At 41.9% G+C, this 25,956-nt stretch overlaps 1 protein-coding gene across 8 annotated transcripts in view; it reads right to left on the bottom strand.

The window, feature by feature from the left end:
- The window catches only part of KIAA1217 (KIAA1217 ortholog), a 226,793-nt gene that overhangs the window by 10,371 nt on the left and 190,466 nt on the right, over positions 1-25,956 (bottom strand). For all 8 annotated transcript variants that reach the window (XM_040057759.1, XM_040057738.1, XM_040057730.1 and 5 more), the window contains 8 exons: positions 21,240-21,400; positions 14,761-14,936; positions 9,498-9,628; positions 9,107-9,254; positions 7,030-7,507; positions 6,034-6,214; positions 1,436-1,590; positions 682-828 (listed from right to left, as the gene is read on the bottom strand). In XM_040057759.1, coding sequence (XP_039913693.1) covers positions 682-828; positions 1,436-1,590; positions 6,034-6,214; positions 7,030-7,507; positions 9,107-9,254; positions 9,498-9,628; positions 14,761-14,936; positions 21,240-21,400 — 1,577 coding nt within the window. The remainder of the gene's footprint in view (positions 1-681; positions 829-1,435; positions 1,591-6,033; positions 6,215-7,029; positions 7,508-9,106; positions 9,255-9,497; positions 9,629-14,760; positions 14,937-21,239; positions 21,401-25,956) is intronic.

The raw sequence follows: 25,956 nt of genomic DNA, 5'->3' as shown, positions 1-25,956 counted from the left end.
GACAGTTCTCTAAAATACCAGAAGTTATAGCCTGTTAAGGTGATCCACATCTCCTTTCCTCATTGTGGGCATGGAAGAGGACAGAGGGTGCCCCTTGGAAGCTGGAGCTCACTGATGGTAGCTGGAATAGTTGGCATTTACTGCAGCATTTTCATCACTAAAGTGAACTCTGTCTTGTGTGACGTCAAGTGAAGGACCAGCAAGAGAGCACTCTTCTATGCCACTGGCAGAGTTATGTACCAGTTACCCCACAAGGAATGGGCAATGTCTCAGTGTTCAAACATTCTGGGAAACTTTGGACCATAGCACAGCCCACCAGGAGCACACCCAGTTATCCTCTGCTCCCACCAAAGTCAGCACAGATGACAGAGGCTCTCAGCACCTTGCCAGTCTGGTACTAGGTGAGCAGTACTAGGCCAGGGACAAGCACATCAAATGCACACCAATGTTTTACGTGTCCCATTTGCACGTGCAGGCTTCACCAGTGGCAGCCACTGCATTCTTGACCATTCTCTCAGCTCCAGAGCTCTTGAACAAAATTTAGTAGCACTTCCAACTCAGTGCAACAAAGTGGTACTGGATGAGATTTCCTTTCCTTTGTGTGCTGACCTAGAAATTGCACCGAGGCCCTAGAAGTGATATTGGGCACAGGTGCCCTCATGTGCAACCCAAAACGCATACCTGTAATTCTGCCATTATTTTATCTCCTTCCTCTTCTTCTTCCTCTTTTGCAGCTGGTGCTACAGCATGCCCTGTGCTCCGAGACAATGCCTGGTCCTCTTTAGGGGCTTTGGATTGTGCTATTTGCCCAGCCTCTTCGCTGCATTCCTACAAGGGGATGAGAAAGCACAGACAGATAACGCAGTTGAACCCTCCTGATCCAAAGTAAACACCAAAAATTCAACACTACTGCAATTCCTCTCTTGCAAGGTCCCTCTTTCTGCTACTTCATCAGTTCAAAAGCAACCAATATTGCTGATGTGATTATATGTTCACAGATTAAAAAGCTACCTAAACTGGACTTCCCACCACTCCCCCCCCGAACAGATGGCGAAAACAAGCCCTAGGAAACTAATTTGCAACATTTTTGTAAAAACACTCTCAAATCTGACCTGATCTTCCCCATCTGTTTAAGGCATGCTTCTTTTTTTTTTTTAGTTTTAATCTTCTTACCATGCTAAATGAAAGCAGCCTGTGACTTGCCTGCTGCATTGCTAGGAGATAAGAGCAGCAAGACTCCTGTAAACAGAACTGATCAAATCTTACTTGTTCATTTGGCCTAACAGAAGTGCATCCTGGTGAGCAGTTTCAGTAGCTCTCCAGGACATAGCTCTGCCTCAACTTTTGTGTTTTATAGGCCCAGGCCTGTGTCTTGTCTCCTTGCCAACATCTCATCAGGAAAGAGTCTGACTGCCTAGAGTATGAATCACTGAACCTTGAGAGCAGCAGCCTCTTTTCTGGCTGTATAGATGACATCTCCTGATCTCGTTGTGGTCAGTCCTGACCCTGGCAGGTAACTGCGCCGTGGAGGTGGAGGAGGTGGAGACTTGGTCAGCTTGTCACTATCCTGTTCTCCATCAGGAGCTTCCTCTGCAGGTAAACAGAGCAGCACAAAGTAAGCATAGGTGAAGGAGAGGAAAACAGTATTTGCATGCCTGCCTCAACTGGAAAGGAAAAAAAATGTCTTAAAAGGTCCTGTTGCTGAATGTATGAACAGGAACACATTTGATATTCAAGTGTAACTGCCATGAATGAAAGTGAACAGTGCCATACTTGCACAGGGAAACTGGGTCACTTCACCCAGAAATTTTCAGCAACTCCTGTCCTCCAGGTCACTGCAGCCACGGGTGTACAAGTGGGATAGCAGAGCCCACCTGTGAAGAAGCATGTAAGGCACAGGTTCTGAGAACTCGCTTACAGACAGTGCCCCATAGCCTCTCTTGAGAGCAAGGTCACTGACATGGATACCAGTGAGGCACCAGCCTGGAGGCTTCTCAGTGTTCTCAGCAATTCTGAAGCAACCAGCACACATTTCTGCTCTGCCTGGGAGGTGCTGCTGGCAAGGAGCTGAAGAGTTCCGTCCATCTCACAGTTGGACACAACTAGCTACGCTCACACAAAGGCTGAGTGAAAATGTAAGCACTACTCTAGAGAATGCCACCTTTGCATTTCAGTGAGTCCTCTCATCCCTGAGAAGGGCAGGGGATTGTCAGAGGCAACTGCACTTGCTCCTCTTCTTAGGGAGCACTTACTTTCACTTCACTTGCTATAATTCCAGGAATGTACAGTTTTGCCTACGAATTATCACATAAGAGCCCCCTACATACTTTTCTAATCCAAGAAGATTCAAATACCAAATGCAAACGCCAAGCAGAACCAGCCCTTGCTTTCTGAGGAGAGTCTTCCCAGAGAAGACCAGTTTCAAGCTGGCATTGCCCCTGAGGATGCTTCCCCACCAGCTGCCACTTCCTCCTCCCCACTGTCCCTGGACAGCATTATTTCCAGCAGCAGCATTACCCGGCTCATGACCTGTTCCTGTGTGTTTCTGGTTACAGGCTAAGCATCATAAATATGGCAACAGCCACTATTTTCACACTGCTGTTTATAGTGTTTGTTTCCAAAAGCAAAAGAATGACCTTTCTGCAGCTACTCGGTGTTATATAAACAGCTGGAATAAATATAATCCAGAAAGATAAAACATCTTGCTTTTGGGATTACCCAGCTGTTCAGGGCTAAGTGTTCCCTCTGGGCAAATTATTGCATAACTGCCCACTCCTGGGGCTCCATCAGGCTCCTCCAGCACTCCAGCTGGCCCTGGGGACTGGATGGAGCCCTTGTCTGACCCGGTCTCATCTTTGTTTCCTTCTTAGCTCAAATGTCCTTTGAAGCTGCTTAAGCTTAAAGAAATGTTCAGTTGTATTATCTCCTCCCCTGGTTATCTGGCACTCACTTGCTGGATTGCAAGAAGAGTGGATTTCCAGATGCACTTTACATTAGACCACTTCTTTGGTCAATACATGCCACTCAGTTTTTAATTACATCAGACGTACTTTTGCTGCTAAATCAGAGTAATGCTCTAAGATGGTGTTCAGCAGACTATGATGTAAGGGCCTTTGCAAATCCCTACTCCTTTTAATGGGCACAACCCATTACCCTCAAACTGGTAGTGACTCTGCAAGAATTCCGTTTTTCTCCCACTTAATGAGAGCAAGGTTGAATGAGAGACACAGAAGGCACAAAGAAAACGTGATTCCTACTATCTCATTGACATCTCTGAGACAGTCATCCATCTCCATCTTTGAAATGGGAGATAAAACACAGGCAAGAAATATTGTCGCTGAGTATGGCAGGGGCACACGTTATCTCACATCCCTTAGCTGGAGTCACTAAGGAGAGTTTGTGATGGGGTTTGCTCATGGTCAGTGCAGTGACCCTAGGCTGGTCATAAAACTTCAAAGATAGATTTCTATTTTATTTACTAAACTATTGTATTTCCCAAATATAAATGGGAAGCGGAAAAAAAATAAACTTTAGAGGAAAAAAAATTGCAGGGAAGATCTTATTCTGCTATTTTTTTTCCTCTGGCATATTTAAAGAGGGAAAAGTAAATGAACAAATTCTACTTACTAAGCCTGAGACTGCCCATGAACAAAACCTACACATTATGGAACCTCCTTTGGTGCCAAAGGGCTCAGCACTTCTGTGAACAAAATGGGAGTTGTCTGTTGCCAGCTGTTTCACTGAACTGCAGCATTTTTCAACAGATAGATGGGAATTCATTTTCACAGATAGACGGGAATTAATTGCTCCCACCATATAGACTTCTACTTGTACCAAAATAAATCCAAAAGGTTTCAAAATAATAATGCCTACATTGGGGCAGTCTCTGCAGTCAGATAAACTCTAATGGAAGCTGATCACTTGCAAAAATTCAGGGCATTCTCACATAATGAAGGCATGAAGAGAGATGAAGACCGAATTCTAGTGTACCCACTAGAAAAAATCACTTTTTTCACAAAACTATCTTGATACAAGATAAGTTAGAGTCGAGACATTGAAGAAATATTTACAGAGTCATGTGAAAAAGCATGTGAAATGTGTAATTTTATTTTGCTTTGTGCTTTGCAAAGGAAAAAAACCCAAGAGTTTCTTCACTGGGAGAGGTTCTGTATGGAGAATGGATGAGACAACACAATCTGGCAACATGATCTATCTAGGTTCTGCAGTTAAGCCAACAGAGGGTTCTGCTTATTTATAGCCAAAATTTTTTATGTATTGTATTGGTAGGTAAGTGGTCTGTCTTTTCTTATGCTGCTCAGTTTTCAAGTCTACAGGAGACTGGTACTGAACTTTTCATCTTCAGTCATGGAAGAGCTGAGTGGTATGTGAGGTATTTAATCAGATATTAAGGGAAAGTTTTGCTGTTCCTGTATTTATGTTACTATTGCAGGATTCATTATGCACAACAGAAGGCAAATGTCTCAGCCTCATCAAACTTGTTCTTAAATCTGCTGGCTGCACACTGTGCAAAATCGTATTCTAGAAGTGGATTAGTTAACTATGCGACTTACAAAACTTCTCAGTTACTGTGCTCTGCACTTTTTAAGATGTCACAGCTCACTGCACCCATATGGTACTTATTTGCACTGACTTCTTCTATTTATGCCACACATTATACAAGCTAATTGTGTTGATAGCCAGTAATCTCACTGAAAGGTGCCAGAATTCTAAAATTATTTTATGAGGTTCAACAGAATTTATTTTAAACATGTATGTTGCAAAACATCCAAGGAGCCAAAACTTGGCAGTATCAAAGATACACCCAGAACAAAATGAGGGATCTGAAAACACTCTTCCCAAATTCTGTATGAATTTGTCTACACAACCCTGAGGACATTGTTTTTCAGGTTTTTTACTACGTTGGCATGCCAACACCTTGAGTGCAGCATGCAGCTCTGACCTCCACAGCTCCAGAAGTACAAAGTGGAGTTAAACAAGGGTAACTGAATCTAGCCTGGGGTGGGAGCAGCTGGCCTGGATGGAAGGACCATAAAGGCTGGAAGTTCACAGTTTGAAGTCTCTGGGGCAGACTCCAGGAGAACTCCAGGACATGATAAAGGTTTATCCACTGCCTTCATCATTTTATAAAGGAACTGAAGAGCTGTTGTTTGCCAAACTGAAGAATGTTAGAACCACGGGGAACTCAGTAAAGCTGGTATACCACTTTAAAAGAGATGAAGGAAAGCTCCTTCACAAGACGGGAGGTCGCTGCCACAGCAAGAGGATGCAAATTGTATAAGCAAGTATAGAGGAATTACTGGATAAAGTTCCATAACGGATATGAAAAGGAGGAGACTTGGACATTCCCTTTAAAATCACGTGGGGGTACTGGAAGACTACTAGCAGACTGCAGAAGGCAGCTGGGTTCTGTGCTCCCCACACAGTCTCCAGTTGCCTGTCAGAGACCGAGCTGGATGCAGTTGCATATGTAGATGGGTAAGAATTTTACAGCTGATGCATGTCTGGCTAATGGGATAAATCCCAAAGTTTGGCTGAGGCATCTTTTTTGCTCCTTGGGTTTTGAATAAATTCATACATGGATTTGTATGTTAAATTGTGGAAGAAATAGGACTGGAAGGACATCTCACCATCTTGCTACCACAAAGTAGCTCTACCTATATAATTCTAGTTCAGTGCTAGCCTAAACCATTCTGTCCAGTAATGAGGACCTCACATCCACCTCATTGCCTCATGTAGCTTCAGTGCTCCACTTTCCTTATCTTTATGAGGATTTTTCCTAATGCCTAACTTGGATCTTCCTGCTTGCAATTGCTAGCTTTTACTGCTGTTCTGTCCACACACAGCAAGTTATTCTTGCTTTTTAAAACACACTTTTGTGTATTTAGAGATTGTTTTGTCCTTCCTCAAGATCACAGCGATCTATAAACTGAAAATATTCTAGAAAGTTGGAAAAGTAAGCTCTCCTTTCCAGATAGGCAATTCTTTAGCCCCATTTACTCTAGCAAACCTTACCTGAGACTTCTAGCTTTTCTGCTGCATCACCTTTAGGCAGAGCTGCTGGCTGAGGAGGCATCTCCAGGTTAGGAATGGACTTCATTATATTGGCCTGGGCCTCTTCCAAGAGCTTTTCAAATTCCTTTCCATTATAGTGATCAAGGTTTTGTCTTTTCTCTTCCCACTTCTTTTCAGCTTTCTAGACAAAACCAGTAAAGCAACTGTTTATTTTTCTGATTTCCACTGTGATCATTGACTTACAAATAAATTCCATGTGTAAACATTATAGGTCAGTATGGATAGGTTCTTTCAATTCTAGACAGCAACCAAAGGAAACACATGAACAGTAACTGCACACTGTTCTGACTGTATAATGCTAGATTTGGCGCAAACACGTGACAGACTGACAGTGGCCACTGCTCACTAAAGAAACAAAGGCAAAATTTAAATCTGGGTCTCTGCCTTACTCCATTACACTGGTGATTAAAGTGTCTGTCTGTAATAAGACACAGCAGTTAACCTCTGGGTCTCCTCAATATCTCTCTATGAAACCACTGGAGTTTTACACTCTTTCACTTTTACTTCTCCAGAATAAGGTATATGGTGATTCAAAGAGTGAACGAAATCCACGGTATGCAAGTGTTGCCAGAGAATTATATGGTATTGGTTAAAAATAAGAGGTTCTAAAATTTCTAAAATAGAGTTCTATTTTTTTTTTTTCAATAAAGATAATTTTAAAAACACAGTTACCTAATTTTGGTTACCTATAATTTTTCTGTTGCATTTAAAATCATAGAATAGTTTGAGTTGTAAGGGACCTTTCCAGGTCACCTAGTCCAACCCTTCTGCAATCAGCAGGGACAAAATCAGAGGGTATCAGAAGTACAGTGTAATTAGGGATTAAGCACATAAATCCCCAGAATGCATTTGAAAAGTCCCACCTGCAGCCTCAAGAGTGAGACTGGGAGCTCAGACCCAAAGAGAAGACAGCTGGTTGAGCAGAATACACCGTACCTCAATTGATACAGCTCGATTTCTGGTACTTGCACTGTGAATTTCCTCAATGAAAAGGCTTTGCATGGTGGTGCCATTGACAGAGACCTGTGGTGCTGGTGTGGCTTGTGTGGGCTGGGGTCCTGCTGTGGGCTCTTGCAGGGGTGGGGTGGCTGCGGGGTGACCACCCTCGCTGTGTCTGCCTGCGGTGGGAGAGCCCTGGGCGTGGCTGACCAGGGCTGCGGAGTGCTGAGACTGATGCATGACGACAGGCGAGCTCTGCGCATGGTGGACGGTCATCGCCGAGAAGGGGATGACCTCTGACTTCACTGACGACACCTGGGACTCGGAGGGGATTGCTGTGAGGTTTTGCTGTGCATGGCCCTGGGTGGGCTTGTGCTCCTCTTGGTTTTTCAGAGTGTCAGTGGACTTTTCCGTAGCAGAGCATTGCACGGCTTGGGACGGATCCACACCCCTCAGCAGTCCTTCTGTAACGTGCCTGCATGGCCAAATTGAACACAACAGCACGTGGTTAGCACACAGGCCAGTCCTGAGCAACACGGAACAATAAACTCTCGCAAAGAGAAAGCACCTGCATCAAAACAATCAAAATGGTGGGGGTTTTATTTTTCTGATGTTCTCAGCTATACGATTTTATAGCTCAGAATTTTAAAGAGGCCACTCTAATTCAGATGGTTTTGCCTTCTAAGGTTTACAAACCTTCAGTGATGCAGTTTCTGACCAAACCATGAGTTACAGTGGGTTGATTTTAGAGTGAGAATGGAAATCACTTGATTAAACTGTATACAATGTATCTAGCTAAACAATACGTTCCTGGACTAGAAGCACAGAAAAGTGAAGCTACATATAATGAGAGGCAGCAGTCTGGCACGTTGTCAAAACAGAGCCTTCAAATGAAGGTTCTGCCTCAAATGATACTTCACAAAGGTCTTTCTTGTCAAGAGTGTGGGGTAGGATGAGCTGAGGATGTAAAGCAGCAACTATTTCTGGCAGCTAGCTGTGAAACGTCTGAGCTTCTGAGTGTTGCAAGCCATCAAATGCCATGAGTTTTCCCATTATTGAAACAGACTTTATGAGGCTTAATATGCAATTTTGCTGGAAAAAAAAGACTTATGGTAAAACTTTGGTATGCATAGTTTATTGTTCTATTTTTCTTTGCTAGACAGGAAGTAACTGTAATAAGTTTTAAGAAAAGAAACTTAATGTGAAAGGATATAGATGTTTATCTGTATGGAAAAAAAAGTGATGGCTGTTAGAAGACCTGTTACATAAATGATTTTATCCATCTGCCAGTACTGCCAAATCCATTTTACATATGCTCCAGGATATACAGAAACACTGTCAACCCTACATTCCTTAGAATAATGGTAGTTACAATAGGCTCATGACTTTTATTTTCTTGTAATTGAGACCACCACCACTGACAGTTTTGAGCAGGATTTAAATCCAATGCCCACTGAGTTATATAAATCAGCAATCATTTGCTACTCATGTATTCTGACAAACATGGCTAAACACTGGCACTTAGTGGACATTAAGTTTTATCGAAAATTTCAACTTTCTCTAACGCATCTTCCTTGCAAAGAAGAGAAAAAGAATTTGAAGCATATTCTTTCAGAAGGTTTGCGATACCCTTATCCACGTACACTCTTTTCCTATTTTGTTTTTTACTGTTACATTTTAGAGAATGAACCTTTCAGTGTCAAAGAATGCTTCTGTTAGCTTAAATTACTGTCAATATCTAAAGTTAATTAGCTCAGATATGCGACTTTTGCCACTGGAAGTTTTCTCATCCAGGCACTTCCCAAATCTGGAAACGCTGACTTGAGAGGCATCTAGTCTCAATTGTAAGATCTCAGTGACTCAGGCTGTTGGTCAGAATGCACTCACTGCACAGAGCACAGGAAAGGCTAATTTGATTTCCTTTGAGAGGGCTCTAGGAATAATCTATAAATAATGGAAGCAAGCTGAATTTCTCAGATTTGCCACAGGCGAGGGGGAGAACACGAACCCAAAAGCTGCTCCAGCCCTGCTGGAGGAAATTCTTTAAGCTTGAAGGAAAACAAAAAGAAATCACCTCCTGAGCATGGTAAGGACATCGGTCATGCTGCGCACACGTTTCAGCAGGCTGTCCAGCTTGTGTGGCTCTTCCTTTAGGAACCTCACAGCTTCTACCTCAATCCGCAAGATCGCTCGCATTTTATTTTGCAATGTCGGGAACTCTCCTGCGAAGAAAACAATTGTGGAGCTGGAGAGGAAATTATAAAAGCCCTGGGCAGTAAAAGACAATTGGGTGAATGTCAATTAATTGACTGTCTATCTCTCTCCAGGGGCCATGCAGCAAGCTCCCTAATCACAGCTTTAAATCTTTTTGCAAGTGAAAATTAATGCCTCCAGATCAAAGGGAAAACTGTTCTCTTTGGTTAAAAGAAAAGAGAAAAAGAAGAGTAAAAAGGAAAAGTCCATACCTTTCAGGGTAGCCACAGCTTCTCCCACCTGACGCAAAAGAAAGGCTCCATCTTCAACGTCTTTCAGTGTAACCGTCTTGCTGGAAGCAGCAGAGTCCTTCTTCAGGTCTTCAACAAATGTCTCCAGCTCACTGCCAAAAGAAATAACATGGATAGAAAATTTAAGCAGGACTTTCATATTGTAAGCAAATATTTGTAAATTAATGGAGTAAACTAAACCAGAAACCTCAACTGTGGCACCTTTAAATCTGACACCACAGGCTAAAAAAATGAGAGGATACCACGAGGGGAGGTCAGAATGCTGGACACTCACAGCACAGGAACAGGCTTGTAACCAGCCCAAGTCATTGATTTCTGTGACAGGCTGCAGTTGTGCAGAGCATCTTGACCTCATGGCAGCTGTGCTACAAAGGGCAGGTGGGCTGGTAAAACACAGCGAACAACCAGTAGCCCTCTGGGGATACAAGTACCCAAAGGGTACAGACACATTGTGCCACTACATCCAGTACTGGTTTGCACCTGGTGTTTTCTCATTGTTGATGACACGCAGAGGAATGCCCAACCCAAAAATTGGCACCAAAGGCCTCTTGATGCAACCTTGTTTATCTGCCAGGTGCTGCTAGACAGGAAACAGGATCCTGTTTCTATGAACAGCCAGACTGAAACAGCAAGTGTGCATTGCATGCAGCTCTTGCTCAGCACTTGGATTTAAGTGTGGATCACTTCACATGTTTTTTTCCAACCACTGCCATTCTGCACTTACTCCAGCTCCATCTGGTGCTTCCTTCTCACCTTTCCTAACATTTTTTCCAGTCTTTCCATAGTTCATATAAAATTTTGCAATACTCCAGACACATAAACTCTGGTTTTGTTTGGGGAGGAGCCACTTCCTTCCATTTGAGCTTGAGACAACATTGCTTTAGCTGGAGTCTTCCACAGATACATAAAATTTTCTCAAAAAACTCCCAACCCTGAGATGCTTTAAGGGCAACTACACAAACACCCAGGCAAACACCTTAAAAAGATTATCTCTTGAATATCCAGGAGAAATTCACTTCTATTAAGATACCAAATTTACTCACAGGAATATTCTAGGAAGCAGTTTAATCACAGATAGAAAAAAATTCCATGGAAACTCTGAACTGACAAATCAGCTACTCATTTGAACCTAATCTTAGGCATCATTTCTTGCACCCATCACGGATCAGTTTTGCAATTGCTCTAAGAGAATCAACGTACAAGAGGATTGCCAGGGAATGACTGGGAGAAGCCTGCCCTCTGCACCCTCTGCAAGTCTTGCATTTCCACATATTTCCCTTCCACTGCCATGCAAAGCCAGCCATTTCTCAGCCCCAACTCAGTGACATGAGGAAGAAAAGTAGGTGGCCAGTAAAGGGATAGAAGTAAAGAAAATCCCTTATAGCACTACTGTACATGTGGGTCAGTTTAAATTGGAAGCACAGCCCCACAGAAAAATCCATGGCAACACAATGGTATTTTTCATACACAGAGAAACAGAAACAGGATCAGTATCTGAACATTAAGCACACGTAGTAGAGAGTTCATTTCAATCCAAAACTAAGAACTTTAGAAACTAAAAGAATATTTAGAACTGAGAATCGTAAGCTGTGTCTGAACAGACCACAAACAAGTGGAGGTAAATCAACCTGTTCCCACTGTAAGATCACTTCTCCTAACAACTCTGCCTCCAGAAAGCCGGGGGAGTCCCAATTCCCAACACAAGCAGACTTGCAGAAAACAATCTATTGGACCACACGATGGCAGCAAGGGAACATTTCCAAGGGTATTTTTCCGGTGGCTGAGGCTGCTAAAATGCAGGTATCCGCTGTCTCTGCCTTTGCAATAAAGGGCACAGACACAGTCTAGCAGGAACTGGAGAAAGAATGTGTCCTTCTGTGTTGTCATTTATGCAAAGGCTCCTGCTCTACAGGACAGTGCTCTGCAGTCATGCAGCCTCCCTGGTCTCCATGCCCTGGATTTGGCACTGAGGCTGGGAGGTGCTGCTTTGGGAATCACGGGCTATCCCTCCTCCCTTTTGAAGATCAGCACTGAAAAAGCAGCTTCTTTGGTAGATACTTGCATCTAGCAGGGAACAAAAAAGATAAAGAAAGGTGCTTAAATTTGTTCATCTGTGGAAAGAAGAGAAAGGAAAACACAGAATGATATTACAATCTTTTGGCAGGTTTATGCTTGTTTGCAATGTAGGGATAAAAGAAGGACTTTGAGGCCCACTTTTCCCTTTGTTCTTTGAGCAGAAATGGAAGGGTCATCACAACCCCCTTTGATTCCATATACTGTCAAACGAGACAACTGCTCCTGAAATTACCCAGGGGATACCATATTACTCTGCTTCATGTTGCTAACCACAAGGGAAAAGAAATTTCCCTTAGGATCCAAAGACTGAAACAGATTTGGTGGTTCTCTTGAATTTCTTTTCTCTCACTGGGGAAAACACTTGGCTTTTAGATTGGCCTGAGCAAATTAGCAAGACATGCAGTTTCAGAAGGCGAATATAAGATAAACAATTTTTCTGCATCTATATTCTACATGGGAAAGACAAGGCAACTCTTGTGCTGAGATCTTTCTTTCGGCAAAAAAGGCCTCAGAGGATCTGCCTCAGACTGCAGTATCAGTAGAACAGGTTACAAAACAAACTGACAAAATTAATGGTAACAAATCACCCAGACCAGATGGTATTTGTCCTGGAGTTCTACAGCAACTCGACACTGAAACAGCTGAACTGTTAATGCTAAGCATCTAACTTCTTGCTTTGGCATCGGATTAGTGGAAAGTGTCATAAATGATACAAATGAACATTTTAAAATGGTATGAGAATATCCTGGGAACTGTACTCTGGTGAGTACAGTTAGACCACTGACACTTAGACTGGTGTAATGGACAGGTATCAAAATAAAGAATAAACAATAAAGAATCAATGAAAAATGGATAAATTTGCTGTGTTAGGTAGGAATTAACATGGTTCGTGTAGAATGAAGGTAGGTCTCACAAATCCACAAACAAGCCTGGAGACAAACTATAGAGCAAAAGGCTTTCAGCAAGGTGTTTTGAGAAAAAGCTTTCAAGAATGCAAAGTTGTCATGGGACAAGAGGAAATTCTTTCATGAATAAAGCACTGAAGTAAAGATAAGGGATCAATGAACAGCTAACTCAATGCACGTACTTTGCTGGTGGGTTCCACAGGGATCACTGCTAGGGCTGGTGCTTTTCAACATACTATAAATAATTTAGGAAAGAGGATGAATAATATAACAAGAAAAAAAAATCTCAAAAGGGTATTATATTATACAGGGAAATGTAAATGAAAGGTGGCTGCAGAGGTCTGCTGATGGACCATCTGATACTAACTGACTGGGAAAACACCAAAGGTTAAATTAACTCCTAACACATGTAAAGTGTGCTCATGAGAAGGGGAGAAACAAAACCGCAATCAACCCCACCTAAAACCAATAATCTCCCCAAACCCTAAGGTTTTATATAGAGCGATGAACTTAGAACTGAAATCAATTGTCCATCGTGAGATGCAGAACATGAGGACAGGGAGATCACACCATGCACGAGGTCACAGTGTGCCTGCAAGCGACAAAGCCGCTGCAGCGCTCTCCTGTCTCCCCATCCCCATCTCACAGTTGTACACCAGAGCTAGAAAGGGCAAAGAGAAAGGCAACAGGATGATGAAGTGTAGAGAAAGGCCTGGAGAAGAAGGTGAACTAAGACTTCTCAGGCTGGAAAAGGCATGAGTGGGGGAAAAGGGAGTGGAAATGGAGTGGGGGAGTGTCTATAACATAATGACTAGCATGGTAAGGGTGAATATTCTGCTGTGCATTATTTAAGAGTCTGAGGATTGACTCACAGATGAAAAACTCAAAAACAAACGAAAGAGATTCTTCTGATATATTTTCCCAAGTATCTGCTACTAGTAGCTCTCCCAGATTGCTAAGTGAAGTTTTGCTTTCAGGGACTATGGTTATTATTTTTTAAGAAAATCTGATACTTTTCCCAACAAAGTATAAATTGTAACTTACTACAGATTGTATCCAATTGAACAGATTGGATGAGGCTATAATTTAAATACTGTGCTTATAAATCCCTTCTATTAAAGCACTTATAATCTACAATATAGACTGGTCACACCTCTAACATGCTCTAACATGCAGGAAAGTCATTACTTAAGCCTCCAGCTGAGAGGATGAATTACAAGAGCATGGACCATTACTGCACACTCAACCTTTCTTCACCAGACTCTCCCTTAGTAATATCCAACCTTCTCTTCACAGATGCAACTTTTTTATTACAAGAAGTATTAATCTGACAATTTACTGATCAACAGGAAGAATTTACTCTCTTCAGCTGTCAGGAACTGTACTCTATGGCTCTTCAGCCCTAATTTCCAATTACTAGCTGACTAGAAATTTTTTCTCTATTATGGAACAATTCTTCAGGTGAGAAATAAATGCAGCAATGAGAAAATTAGTTACATGACATCTTACAAACGTGAGTGTTAGAATTAGTTAAAATCTTTATTACTTTCAGCTTTATCTTACCTCCTGCTGACTCTGAACTAAACCAAACAACTTGATCCCACTAGTCTCGGTGGGCCAAAGTTCTGGGGAAAAAACCCCAGAATTTTCTAAAGGGCCTATACACAACAACAAAACAAGGTACACAGTTAAGAAGATGGAAATCTCAGTGAGTACATTTTAGACAAGGACTGGCATTGCTGACTGTATTTAAACTTCAATCCTCTATTTCAGCTTCCCCTACCACTCCCAGGCAATAGCCAAAGCACTTACTATGGAAATCTGATTTTTGTACTTAAAGCCAAACTCACCACCTTCCCTTGAATCCCTTGGTTCTTGAGGAAATTCCTCCCTCCTTCCCTAAAGCATAATGCATAAGGCTGAAGGGGAGAACTAGGGTAGAATACAGGAGTGGGCACGGTCCTTACAGTCATCTGTCCCTTTATAGGGACTTCTGAGTATGTTGAAACTCTTGGTACTGCTGGGATTTACCCAGTGGGCTGTGTAGAGAAGGACTCCCAGTCAGGACCAGTGAGCTGAGCAACACAGACACGGTTTTACAGCCAATGTGATACACAGTAAGGAAACACAGCTAAAACAGCATATACAAATGCAGTTTACCTGAAAACAGTAGTAGAAGTTTCTACTTTATGGAAGAAAAAGACAGGCAAAAGCAATAAATTTGAAGAGGTTTCTCGACCCACCATAACTTCTTTACAATCTTTTCTTCCTCGTTGAGGTATTTCTGCCTTTCTTGTTCCACCAGGTTGCGCTGTCGCTGCACAGGATCTTCAAGCCTCTTCACTGTTTCAATCACTTTGCCATTGATTTCTAGCTCTGCTTTCTTCACCATTGCCCTCAGCATCTCCTGGTTCTGCAGCTGTTGCACAAAAGAAATCAACTTCAATTTTTTCTGCTTGATTGACATCCCTGGCAACAGAATACATTGCAGAGCTCAGAAGGTTGGGATAAACACCACCCTACAGTGAGTGAGTGTTTTTACCTTCTTCTTTCCCTCTTCAGCTGTACCTATAAACATTATTCCATATATATATATATATATATATATATATATATATAAAACTTCCAGTTTCAAACTGATAAACTAAAGATGTTGGCATTAGTTTATCATCTTCAATGCACAACTTCTGCAAGGACTGTGGTCCCTTTATTCTGCTTGGTTCAACATGAATCAAGAATTAATTATGCCTCACGAGAATGCTGGATGCTTGACTTCCACTTTTCGTGTACCTCACAAGCTTATGCACCTCACTGCCCATACGTGCCTAGTGGATAATCCCACACATTCATGTCATGGCTGGAATGCACTGCTGTTTTCAGAATGGAGATCTTCAGTCTCTTAAGTGGCAGAGGAAGGACTGTAACACATGGTGTAATTTGGTACAGGCATACAGCTCATCTGCAATACATAAAATCTCCTCTACCCACCAGAAAAAAACCCCTTTATAATACAGTAATTTTCTGAGAACTGCAAGTCACACCTTCTTTCTTGTCTTAGCCTGATGTTAAGTAACTCAAGCATTAATTGTCTTGCTGATAGTAAGCTCACAGAACAAAACACAGGTAACAGGGCAAACTAGGCTGTACTCTTCTGTGGGTAGCCCTGGAGCAGCTATGAGCCACAGTCACACAAACCAAACCTGCTTACATCTGTTACACAAATCACAAGATTCAAAGTGATAAGCAGGACTCCACCTGGTCACAGTTTTAGGATACAGGCAACATGAACACAACTCTGTTAGGCCAGGAGCCATTTCATACTGTAAGATCTTAAAAAGTATCTATGTTAACTGGAGACAAAATTCCCATTTTAAAACTAGCACTTGAACTGTCACCTGTCTTCTAAACATCCAGGCTGAACAGCCAAATCACATTTAACATACAAAATCAACCCATGACCTAATAGGAAGAACCACAAAAATGGGATACCTACAACACAGTATAATGTAGTAAGCCTTCTTTAAAACCTATTTAAGAAAATTCATGAGAATTAAAAATAAAGTGCCTTGGCTAAGACAATTGTTTCCATCTAATATGGGCATGAGAGGAACAAACTCAGTTCCTCACTTACAACTCTTCAGTCCCTGATTCTTACTCTCTTCTCCAGCTACACACCTGTGATGAGAGGGAGGGTAACACCTCACTGCAGAGGGGTGTGTGTGTGTGCCTGTGTGTGAGGAGTTAGCTCAAAATTCAGCTGAAGAGAAGTGTTAGCAGTTAGTGAAAAAATGAAGCTGAAAAACATTTCAACAGCACACATATATATAAATAATAGCTGGATTATTTTGAAGACAATGTGTATTTTGTATGCGTATTCCCCTCATTATGGGATTAATATTTGGATTTGACAAATTAAAATCTCTTATTGCAAAGCCAGCACAACTATCTGAGACACACATTTCTTTCATTGTGTCATACTTTCAAGTAGGAAAACCTAAAAAAATGAATAAATGCATGAATGATCATGTAACACTTCAGTCATACAATTTATTCACAGCTCTTTAAAAAGTGGCGAAATTTGACACATGGAAGTGAGTTAGGATCTGTGAAACAACTGATCCGAGGTCAGTGAGAAGGTCAGTAACAGAGTTAGACTTAAGTCTCAGGTGTCCAGAATTTAAGTCCTTGATGTTCCTCAGCTGGTAACAGGGACTTCCACTAATAGCAAAACTGAGTATGTGTGAGTGTGTGAGGTTGTGGAATGGCAGGCACATGTTTTTTCCTATTATGGGCCTATGTAGATGATCTATATTTATTGTGGTAATGTGTACAGCTAAGGTGTTTGTCATTTGTCACCTCCATTTATGAAGTGCTTGAACAATACCAGGAAGTTTCAGTCATAGAAGTTCATCTATTTCTGATAATGAGGATAAGGAATAAAAATGTAGCACAGCAAGATTTAAAATCTTGTATGTTGAGGGTTCCCAAACCTCAGTGTTTGGAGTGAGCTCTTTAAGTCTGGGACATGACTCACCTTGGTATCAAAGAAAAGTTGTATTTCTATGAAAAGTCATACAATAACTGGCCAGTTACAGAAAACCTGAGTTTGTATGTGCTTAGGGAACAGGGACAGAAGATGAGAAGGGAGACGTACATATAGATTCAGAGACAAAAGAACTGTGGGAGGGGAGCAGTTGTGTCAGTCAGCAGCCAAAGGACAGCATGAGGCAGGGAGAGCAGGAGCACAGGGGGAGAGCTGTGGCTGAGAAGAAGGCTGTCTCTGGCCATCACATTTACCTCCGTGTTCTGGAACTGAACTTGATTCATACCTTTATTCATTCTGCCAGCAGTATCAGATGTGAGGCTCCCAGGCTAGGTGCACACCCCGCTTTCCCCTCTGATCACCTTTGTTAGTTACTCCATCATCTCAAGCAGAATATATTTTAGGGATCTGCCATAGTTATTCTGGTTCCACACAAAAGAACCTTTTGTACTATAAGCTTGCTTGAAAACAAGCCAAGTAAACAATCTTAGACATTCATACTTGAAGAGTCTGTCTGAAAACAGTACCAAAGTTCTAAAGGCAAGTGCCTAAAGAAAAGCAATGCAGGCTTTCCTGTCACCACCAAATGGCAATTTCTTGCTTATTAGAGTTACCTTAGCTTATAACTGCAAGCAGCAATCCAACAGAAATATATTTAACATGCTTTTTTAGAATTCTAGCATCCTCTTATTCTTTACCCTTGGGTCTCACTCCCAGTCTCACCAATCTCTCCAGATACCTTCCTTGTCCTGCTTCTTCATCTAGTGCTCCAGCCATTATTTGTCACTGCTCTCACACAATACCCCATCTCTGCCTCTGGTACCCCAAAATAATCTGATAACTAGTTCAGTTCACTTTGACCTGTCCAGTGGGGGCCTCCCAGGCCCTTCTGGGGGAGAGGCTTCTGGGCCACCCACCTCCCCATGAACTACAGGGCACAGCCACAAACAGGAACTGGCTGCCTGCAGCTCAGGACCTCTGCAGAATTTAATGTTACCATACATTGATTAAAGGTGGTGTCTCCAGTTCTAAAATTCAGCTCAAAATATTTGAATTTCTAATTCCAAGTTACGCTTGTGAGACTGACTATCATGTACCATTTGTGACAGTGTCATTACATTTTCTGTCCTTTCCGCAGCACTCATTTCCCTGCAAATAGGGCACTGAGTGAAGGAAGAGCATGCATATTCCTAATGGGGAACATTAATAATATCTAACTGCGTTCCCTTAAAATGAGTTCAATTAAAGAAAAGAAGGAATAGACAAAAAAAAATCCAATGTACCTATAAGCTAATGATATACACCATGTACTCTAAGGCTTGGTTCAAACCTGCTACTACGAGTTCTCTGGGAGCACCAAACAACCCCGCTGAAGTCATCGTGGACTAAATTCTTATCAGTAACAAATCCATCAGGACAAAGGCTGTGTTACAGCCTATCTCTGGCATTGAGGAAAACTCCACAGCACCATCAAACTAGTCTGTCTTGAATGTCCCTGAAAATCAGAGCACTTAGAACATGCAAGTGTAGTAGCAAGAAGTGTATACAGCCTCTAGCAACAGCCATGAGGTAAATGTCTGCATGCTAAGAATCTCTGTTCAAAATCCAACCACAGACTGAGTCTTAACTTTTTGGCGGTGTCTTGTAACATATGTTTATCTGGTGTGTGAATCAATACATCTGGATCCCTTGCTGCTGGATATGGCTTAAAAAGATGATTTTGCCAGCACAAACAAAGGATACACAAATGAATGGATCTTTTCTATAATTTATTTCTCTTATTCTATTAAAAAATTAGTATGAGCTTACGGTGGTAACATCAATTGAAAATTAAACAACAGACATTATTAAACATAGTTTCATGTCCTGTTCCTGGTTCTTAGTTATCTGCCAAATTTGTGCCTGTGCAATCATCTTCTTAATTTTTTTGAAATGTTTCTTCTAGTCTGTCACTGTATAAAATTCACACAAACAGGAACAAACTGACTGCCAGCCCAGGAGAAACAGTGAAATTGAAAATTATGAAGCATTGTCAAACATAAAATGAAAACAATCTGGGAAACCAGAAAAATACTCTTTCTTTTTTACTTGTAATTATTTTTGAAAAAAACATAGCACAAAATATTTCATTTAAAATGTGATATTGCAACACTCTTCAGTTTAAGACACTGCCTGTTTCACTTGCAGCCCTACAAACTGTGAGACCTTTTTCAAAATAATTCAGGAACACCATGACAGAAACTCTCATAAATGGAATTTATGTGTAACACACCAAAGTTTCCCTTGAGCTACAGGTTCTTCCAACTGACTAACAAAATTTCTCAACTTTCTACTAGCTCAATGCACCAAGTTTGCTATAATTTCTGAATTAAGGGAAGCCAGCCAGAGTTAATGAGCACACTTGGGATATGTCCTTTTTCCCTTTCCCAGACCTCCTTGGCAGCATTGGTTTGTGCAGATGGCAGAAATCTCTTCACTCTTGTGTGCCACAATGTTACGTCTGATCAAAAGCAAGGCTTCTGCCCCCGGCAGGGCCATGGAGACAAGCCCAGCTGGGGAAATGCCACCTCCTTGGTGGGCAGTCCTGTGAGAAGGACAAACTCCCTGCCTCCAAGCAGCACTGCAGGCTCCAGCCCCTTCCAAAGCCACGTGCTGAGCACAGCTGGGGGCCAGACCAAAGGCATTTGCAAGAGCTGCATTTGGCACAGGGTGTGGAGAAGGACAGAGGGGCTGCAGCGGTTTGCGACACAAATGTGGAACAATATGCACTTAGACATAATGTGCCAGGGCAGAGATCCCATGTCAGTGTCTTCACATTAGATGGGGAACACGATGGCTGGCACGTAGGCAGCACTGCTGAGAATAGCTTTTGAAAGGGACATTTGCTATTGGAACATACTCATCCTAAACTGAAAATTTAAATACGTGGGAGCTGTATCACAGGCAGAAGTCATCTGAACCAACCCTTTGCTCCAAACACCTTCTGCCATCTCTGCATTCCCAGGAAACAGAGCACAGGACATTGTCACAGCACCTTCAGTTGGACACGTTTTCCTATACTGATGTTTACCTCACCCTTCTGCTCCTTTGCATTATGACTGGTTCACAATTCAATTTCCTTCAGATAAGGAGGTGAAGGTAAAATATGCTCTGAATTCTGATTTGTATTATCATCATTTTGTTCTAAAAATTTATTGGGAAATCAAATGTGATTGACATAATACCATCATCCTGATTATAAAACCAGAAGCTGCAGTCCTATGATAGCTAACATGTGATGTCACTTTCTGGGTAAGAAGGACTGGCAGAGTATCGAAGCTTCCCCCGCCGTCCACTTTGTCTTACAAGAAAGTGCTCTGCCTTCTTTTCCATCTTCTGAGACAATACACCGTGCTCTTCAGTTTCCATTTAAGTAAAGGACTGAAGACCTGTACAGCTGCATATGCTTATTTGAACAGTGTCTGAGACGAACTGCATATATTTATATTTGCAGCATGACTGTATATGCCAACATACTATTTTTGTTAACTCTTCACTGGTTGTATTCTTTCTTGCAGGTTTTGAGGTGTTGGCATGTATTAGGAAGATATTGTTAAAATCTGAATGTAAGTAGGGCACAACAAACCTTTGCAGCAATTCCTGAAGTACCTTTTTTTTCTTACTGTTCAAGCTGGCTATTTTTCAGAATTCTGTAAATACAAGACTCAGACTTTGGCTTAATGCATATCTACTGATCCTCAGCTACATTTAGGTTTCCTGACATCGAAGTTATTTATTCGGGGACCTAAAATCTGTCTCAACTGTAAACAGTATGGAGCAAGAACGTGGTTCTTCTGACATGTTTATACAGCACATAGCATAGCAGGGTCCAAACTGTAATCACAGACTTGATATTATTGTAATATAAATAGTGCTTTAATGTCTAGTCATCCAGCAAAACTAGAAATTAATTTTTTTCTCACTATCTGAGCACCAGCAGTTTAACAGAGCTAATTCTCACACCTTGAGGACTATGCCAGTTTTGTGTCTGTAGTACTTGGGTCTGCCCTTTGCTAGAACTCTGCTACTGAGACTAACTTGTACAAAAGCTAAAAAAGAGAAAATGAGAGAGAGGGAGGGAGGAAAAAAGGCATTTGCTGATAACCCACCCTTTCCCCCAGCATTATCAGATAATCATACCTGTAGCTGCTTCATCTGATGCAGCTGCAGCCGCAGATCGGACACGTTGCGTTTCATACCATGTAGGCTGACTTGCATTGCTGGGGCTCCAGCAGGGTGATGGATGACAGCTGACTCCACAGTTCCCAGTGCATTCTTCCCCCCAGGTATGTTGGCTGCACCTGCAATAAGCAGCAGTACAGGTTGAGCTCACAGCAGAGAAGGTGCAGACATGATCCTTCTTCTGCCCACTGAATCCACAGGTGGATGAGAAAAGCAAATGATGGACGCCAACACTCAGTATTACCAGGGGACTGGCACCTCCTTATCCAATATATTTTGAGGGAAGCCTGCACAGTCTCTTGAGTATGTCTGTGCTGGAACCTCAGTTCTACCAGAGCACTGCAATACTCCCAGACTGCTTTCTACCACATGTAGTGAAGAGGGGATATGAAGTTATAACCGCAGATTACACAAAACAGCAACAAATCAAATTGGTTCTGAAAGTAACTTCAGGACGGTCCTCCCAGGAGATGTCTGAGACCAAGTTGATGCAAATTCATTCACAGGATTCCTGAACTGCATATTTGTCGATTAATCATCACAGAAGAGAGATTCAGCCAAGCTGCCAAATATGGGGAAAAGATTTCTGTAGAGAATCTTGTTTCACTGCTTAAAGAACAACTGCATTATTTTTAGCCGGTATCTCCAGCAGCAACCCTATAAATCCAGGGAAATGAAATGGTAGTGTGGCAGAGGCTCTCCAGCCATATTGCATCAACCCACTCCCTTTTAGTCTGTCAGAAAGGAATACGGCATAACACAAGGAAATGAGCTGAACCACACTCTGAAAATAATGATCATCGTCCTCACAAAACTTTCTTTGTTAAAGAATGCTGCTCCTCTACACAGCAACAATGCCAAGCTTGTTCTTTTCAGCCTCAAGTACCTGGGAAGAAGCTCTATTTAGAGAAGCAAATTCCAGCTCATCAGCTAATAGAAATGTCAGCTCCTTCTCGAAATTTGCACTTACACACCTGTTCTCTTCAAATGTTTTTTCTAATGAGTCCCTCCCCCCCCCCCGCCTCACTCCCCCAGCAGACAAAATGACAGACTGTCAGAAAGACAAAATTCATTTTTTAGGTCTAGTACTACGTAGTCCTGCAAACTCTTCTCATCACACTACCAAATTCACCTTATTCCTTGATCTCAAATGAGTAGATGGCTGCTGCTCCCTGAACTACTGAGTTAACAGCCCCTCACTACAAGGACAGTGAGATGCTGAAGCATGGCCAGAGAAGGGCAACAGAACTGGTGAAGGGTCTGGAGCACAAATCTGATGAGGAACAGCTGAGGGAGCTGGGGGTGTTCAGGCTGGAAAAAAGGAGTCTCAAGGTCCTTATTATTCTCCACAGCTGCCTGAAAGGGGGTTGGAAGGAGGAGGGAGTTGGTCTCTTCTCCCAGGTAACAAATGATAGGACAAAAAGAAATGGCCTAAAGTTACACCCAGTAAGATTTATTATTAGGAAAAATTTCTTCACCAAAAGCGTCATCAAGCACTGGAAGAGGCTGCCCAGGAAGTTGTTGAGTCACCATCCCTGAAGGTTATTTAAAAGATGTATGGATGTGGAGCTTAGGGACCTGGCTTGGTGGTGGAGTCAGCATTGTTAGGTTAATGGTTCGACGGGAAGATCTGGACAGTCTTTTCCAACCTAAATAATTCCATGAGTCTATTCTATGATTAGGTCATTCCCTACTTCAATTTCTTCCTTCTCTATGATTAAAAAAAGAAACCCGAGAAAACAGAAAATAGCTCATCGATGGATCTGCACAGGGATTTTGGTCATCAGTTGTTCCCACAAGCACACATTCTATCAAGTTTAATGAAATCAAACAAAAACCAGTGTTGTGAGCTTTGCCTACTAAGGCAAATTTTCAGTGCGCTAAAGTGCATGACGCATCTTCTAACTGGAATGAGTATGAATCCCAGAGTGGGAAATTTTCTCCCCATGCTCTCATCTCTCACAGTCTTTCTAACCATTCCTCCAATTGTGCCTGAGTAAGTACAGCTCAGCATAACAACACACTGTTATTCCTTTTCCAACAAGTGTGGATACCTCAAATACACCTTTTGCAAAATTTATCTGGGGGAAGCCTTCTTAAAGGATGGAAATTACACAGGCCTATTTTTATTTTTAAAAAAATGGTTTTCAAGAATCATGTTTGTTACTTTACCTTCATTTGCAATTCTGCTCAATAGAAGTACAGGCCCCTCTGGCTGGGTCCATGCTACACAGAGTGTGCCATGCCATGGGCTTCTGGAGACATGCTCAGACAAAAAGCTGTTCTAGCTTGGTGCAGGCTGCTGTAATGCTTTACTTCCCCTGAACGTGCTCCAGCTAGATCTGCTTGGTGCTTCAACAACAGCACTCATCATTACAGTGCTGAGCAAGCTGCTGCACATTTTTGCTATACTCCAGTATGATTCAATGCTCTCTTGACTTTCAAAGAGCTCCTTAACAGAAAGCAATGCTCAAGAAATAAACAGTCCTTGTTCACTGCCATTATGTACCCACTCCATGCTTCAGTCTAATGTATGCTAATACTTATCTGTCTGCATGTACACTGCAGTTTCTCCTACAGTCAAGCATCTATTTCCCTCCCACATGCACTATTTTTTGCCCTTTTAAATTTTTTTTTTAAGAGAATGGTATTTAGTTCATAAACCTTACAGACAGAAACCACCAGAGAGTCTGAAAAATGTGGATAAGCCTCCAAGAGTTCTGATCCCTTGCCACAAATCCGGACTATTTTTGAAAGCACACCTACCTTTCTGCTGTTCTTTGCTTCAGGCAAAAGCTCCAAAACCTCAGCCCCTGACCCTGTGATGAGGCAGCCAAGGCATGAATCAGACCCCACCAGTCCCCCCCACCCATGCTGGACCCCAGTCAATTCACGTATTTTCTCAGGAAGGGGTGCCTGCTTTCCTTTTGGTGTAGATGGACTGTGATCTGCTTCTGTAAGCAATAAATGTCTCCAACTCCCGAAAAAGCAGCTCTCCTCCTCCACTGCTGCCTCAGCCACCTCTTTTTGCCATTAGGTGCTCTTGGCTGCCAGTGTCCCTGCTACAGAGTGTGCTCAGAGCCTGGGAAACATGCAGCAGGAGTGCTGACTCCAGGGGGTTGAAACACAGGACACTGAGTGAGCAATAACGATCAGCAGCTGATTTCTCAGATACTCATATTTTCATCAAGAAAGAATAAAAGGGCAGCTGAATGAGGGGCTGCTTCATCTAGGGAGGGTAGCTCAATTTTGGAAATTGTCCCAGGCTGTAGCTTTGCGATTAGATGTGAGGCCAGATGGATTGAAGGGAAAGAAACAGCATTGGCTCTTGGGTTTTTAAATAAACCCCTTCTTGAGCTAGGTAAGGGAAATTCAACCTCCCACCATAATTTCCTCATACTTTGGACAAACAAAAAAGCAAAGGCTAATGAACTAAGCTGCCATTTTAGAGCACAAAGAGAACTGAAGTGCAGAAAGAGGAAAGGTTTCCTGCGTGCTCAGGGGATAAGGAACACGACAACACGACTTCTACTCCCTGACACTTGACCTTTGATATGGTTGCAAAGACACTTCTCTCCTGACATTTTCCAGATTTTTTTTTTTTTTCCTCTAAAATGCTATTATTTTATTTTGAAGCAGGTTGGGACAAAATGCCATCAGAAGACACCCAGCAATGTTTTTTCACAAATTACTAATCTTATTAAAGAGACACAATATTTTCAAGCATTATCTGGGGACATGTAACAGTTAATAGATGGCAATAAATCACCCTCAAAATAATAAAATATTCTATATATACATTAGTGTGCAACTTCACCTCATTGATCCAAAATGAATTCCGGATCATACATTGTCTGCAAATGCTGACCGAGTTCCAAGATTAGCATGATCTGTCTTTGAATCTGAGATAAGCATGCAGATATGGACAAGGATTTAATTGACAGGTCATCACAGCAAAAGTCATGCATGTGAAGAGGCACACAGATATGCACAGATGACAGGACAGTTCACAAAGAATGAGGAATCAAATCTGAGCCCTACATTGTAACACTTCTCCCTGCAGCCATCTTCCTCTTGTTTTGTATTGGTGGTGTTAGTGCAGAATATTGTACTCCCTGATCCCCTTCTCATGGAATACTGAAATGTCTTCCTTCCTCTTCTAACAAGGCAGCAACTAGCAAAAAGCTACTGTTTTTTTGGTAATCCACAAAACAATTGATCCAAGTTTAATAAATTAATCCAAGATTTAGTCTATCAATCAATCTCCAGCTGATGAACAAAAATATGACAAAAAAGGGAGTATGTAAGTATTTCTCAGGGTATTTGTTAGTAATCTCATGGTGACTCTTACTAGCATGGTTTGGTTTTAGAATCACATGTTGTTTCTAAGTGAAGAGTTCCTTGACGCCATTTGTGTTTCAGGAATTGAAGATCTTTATAAAATAGATTCAGTCATGGGATTTCTCCTAACATTAGCAGAAGAGACATAGCCAGTCTGTGGAGGGTTACTTCTCTTTGAATCCATCCCCCATGAAAGAACTGAGCCTAAAGCAATAAAAGATAAGAAATGCAGACAAGCATTGTCATTACAGACTCATCTTCCTCAGTGGAAAAGCTGGGTTTATTCAGAGTCCTTAATATTTGGGGCTAAATAAGCCACCGGCTTCTACAGATT

The sequence above is a fragment of the Hirundo rustica genome, chromosome 1 (assembly GCF_015227805.2).
Source record: "Hirundo rustica isolate bHirRus1 chromosome 1, bHirRus1.pri.v3, whole genome shotgun sequence".
In the NCBI taxonomy this organism is placed as follows: domain Eukaryota; kingdom Metazoa; phylum Chordata; class Aves; order Passeriformes; family Hirundinidae; genus Hirundo; species Hirundo rustica.
Note: the sequence above shows the minus strand (reverse complement) of the source record. Positions and strands in the feature narration are given on the sequence as shown.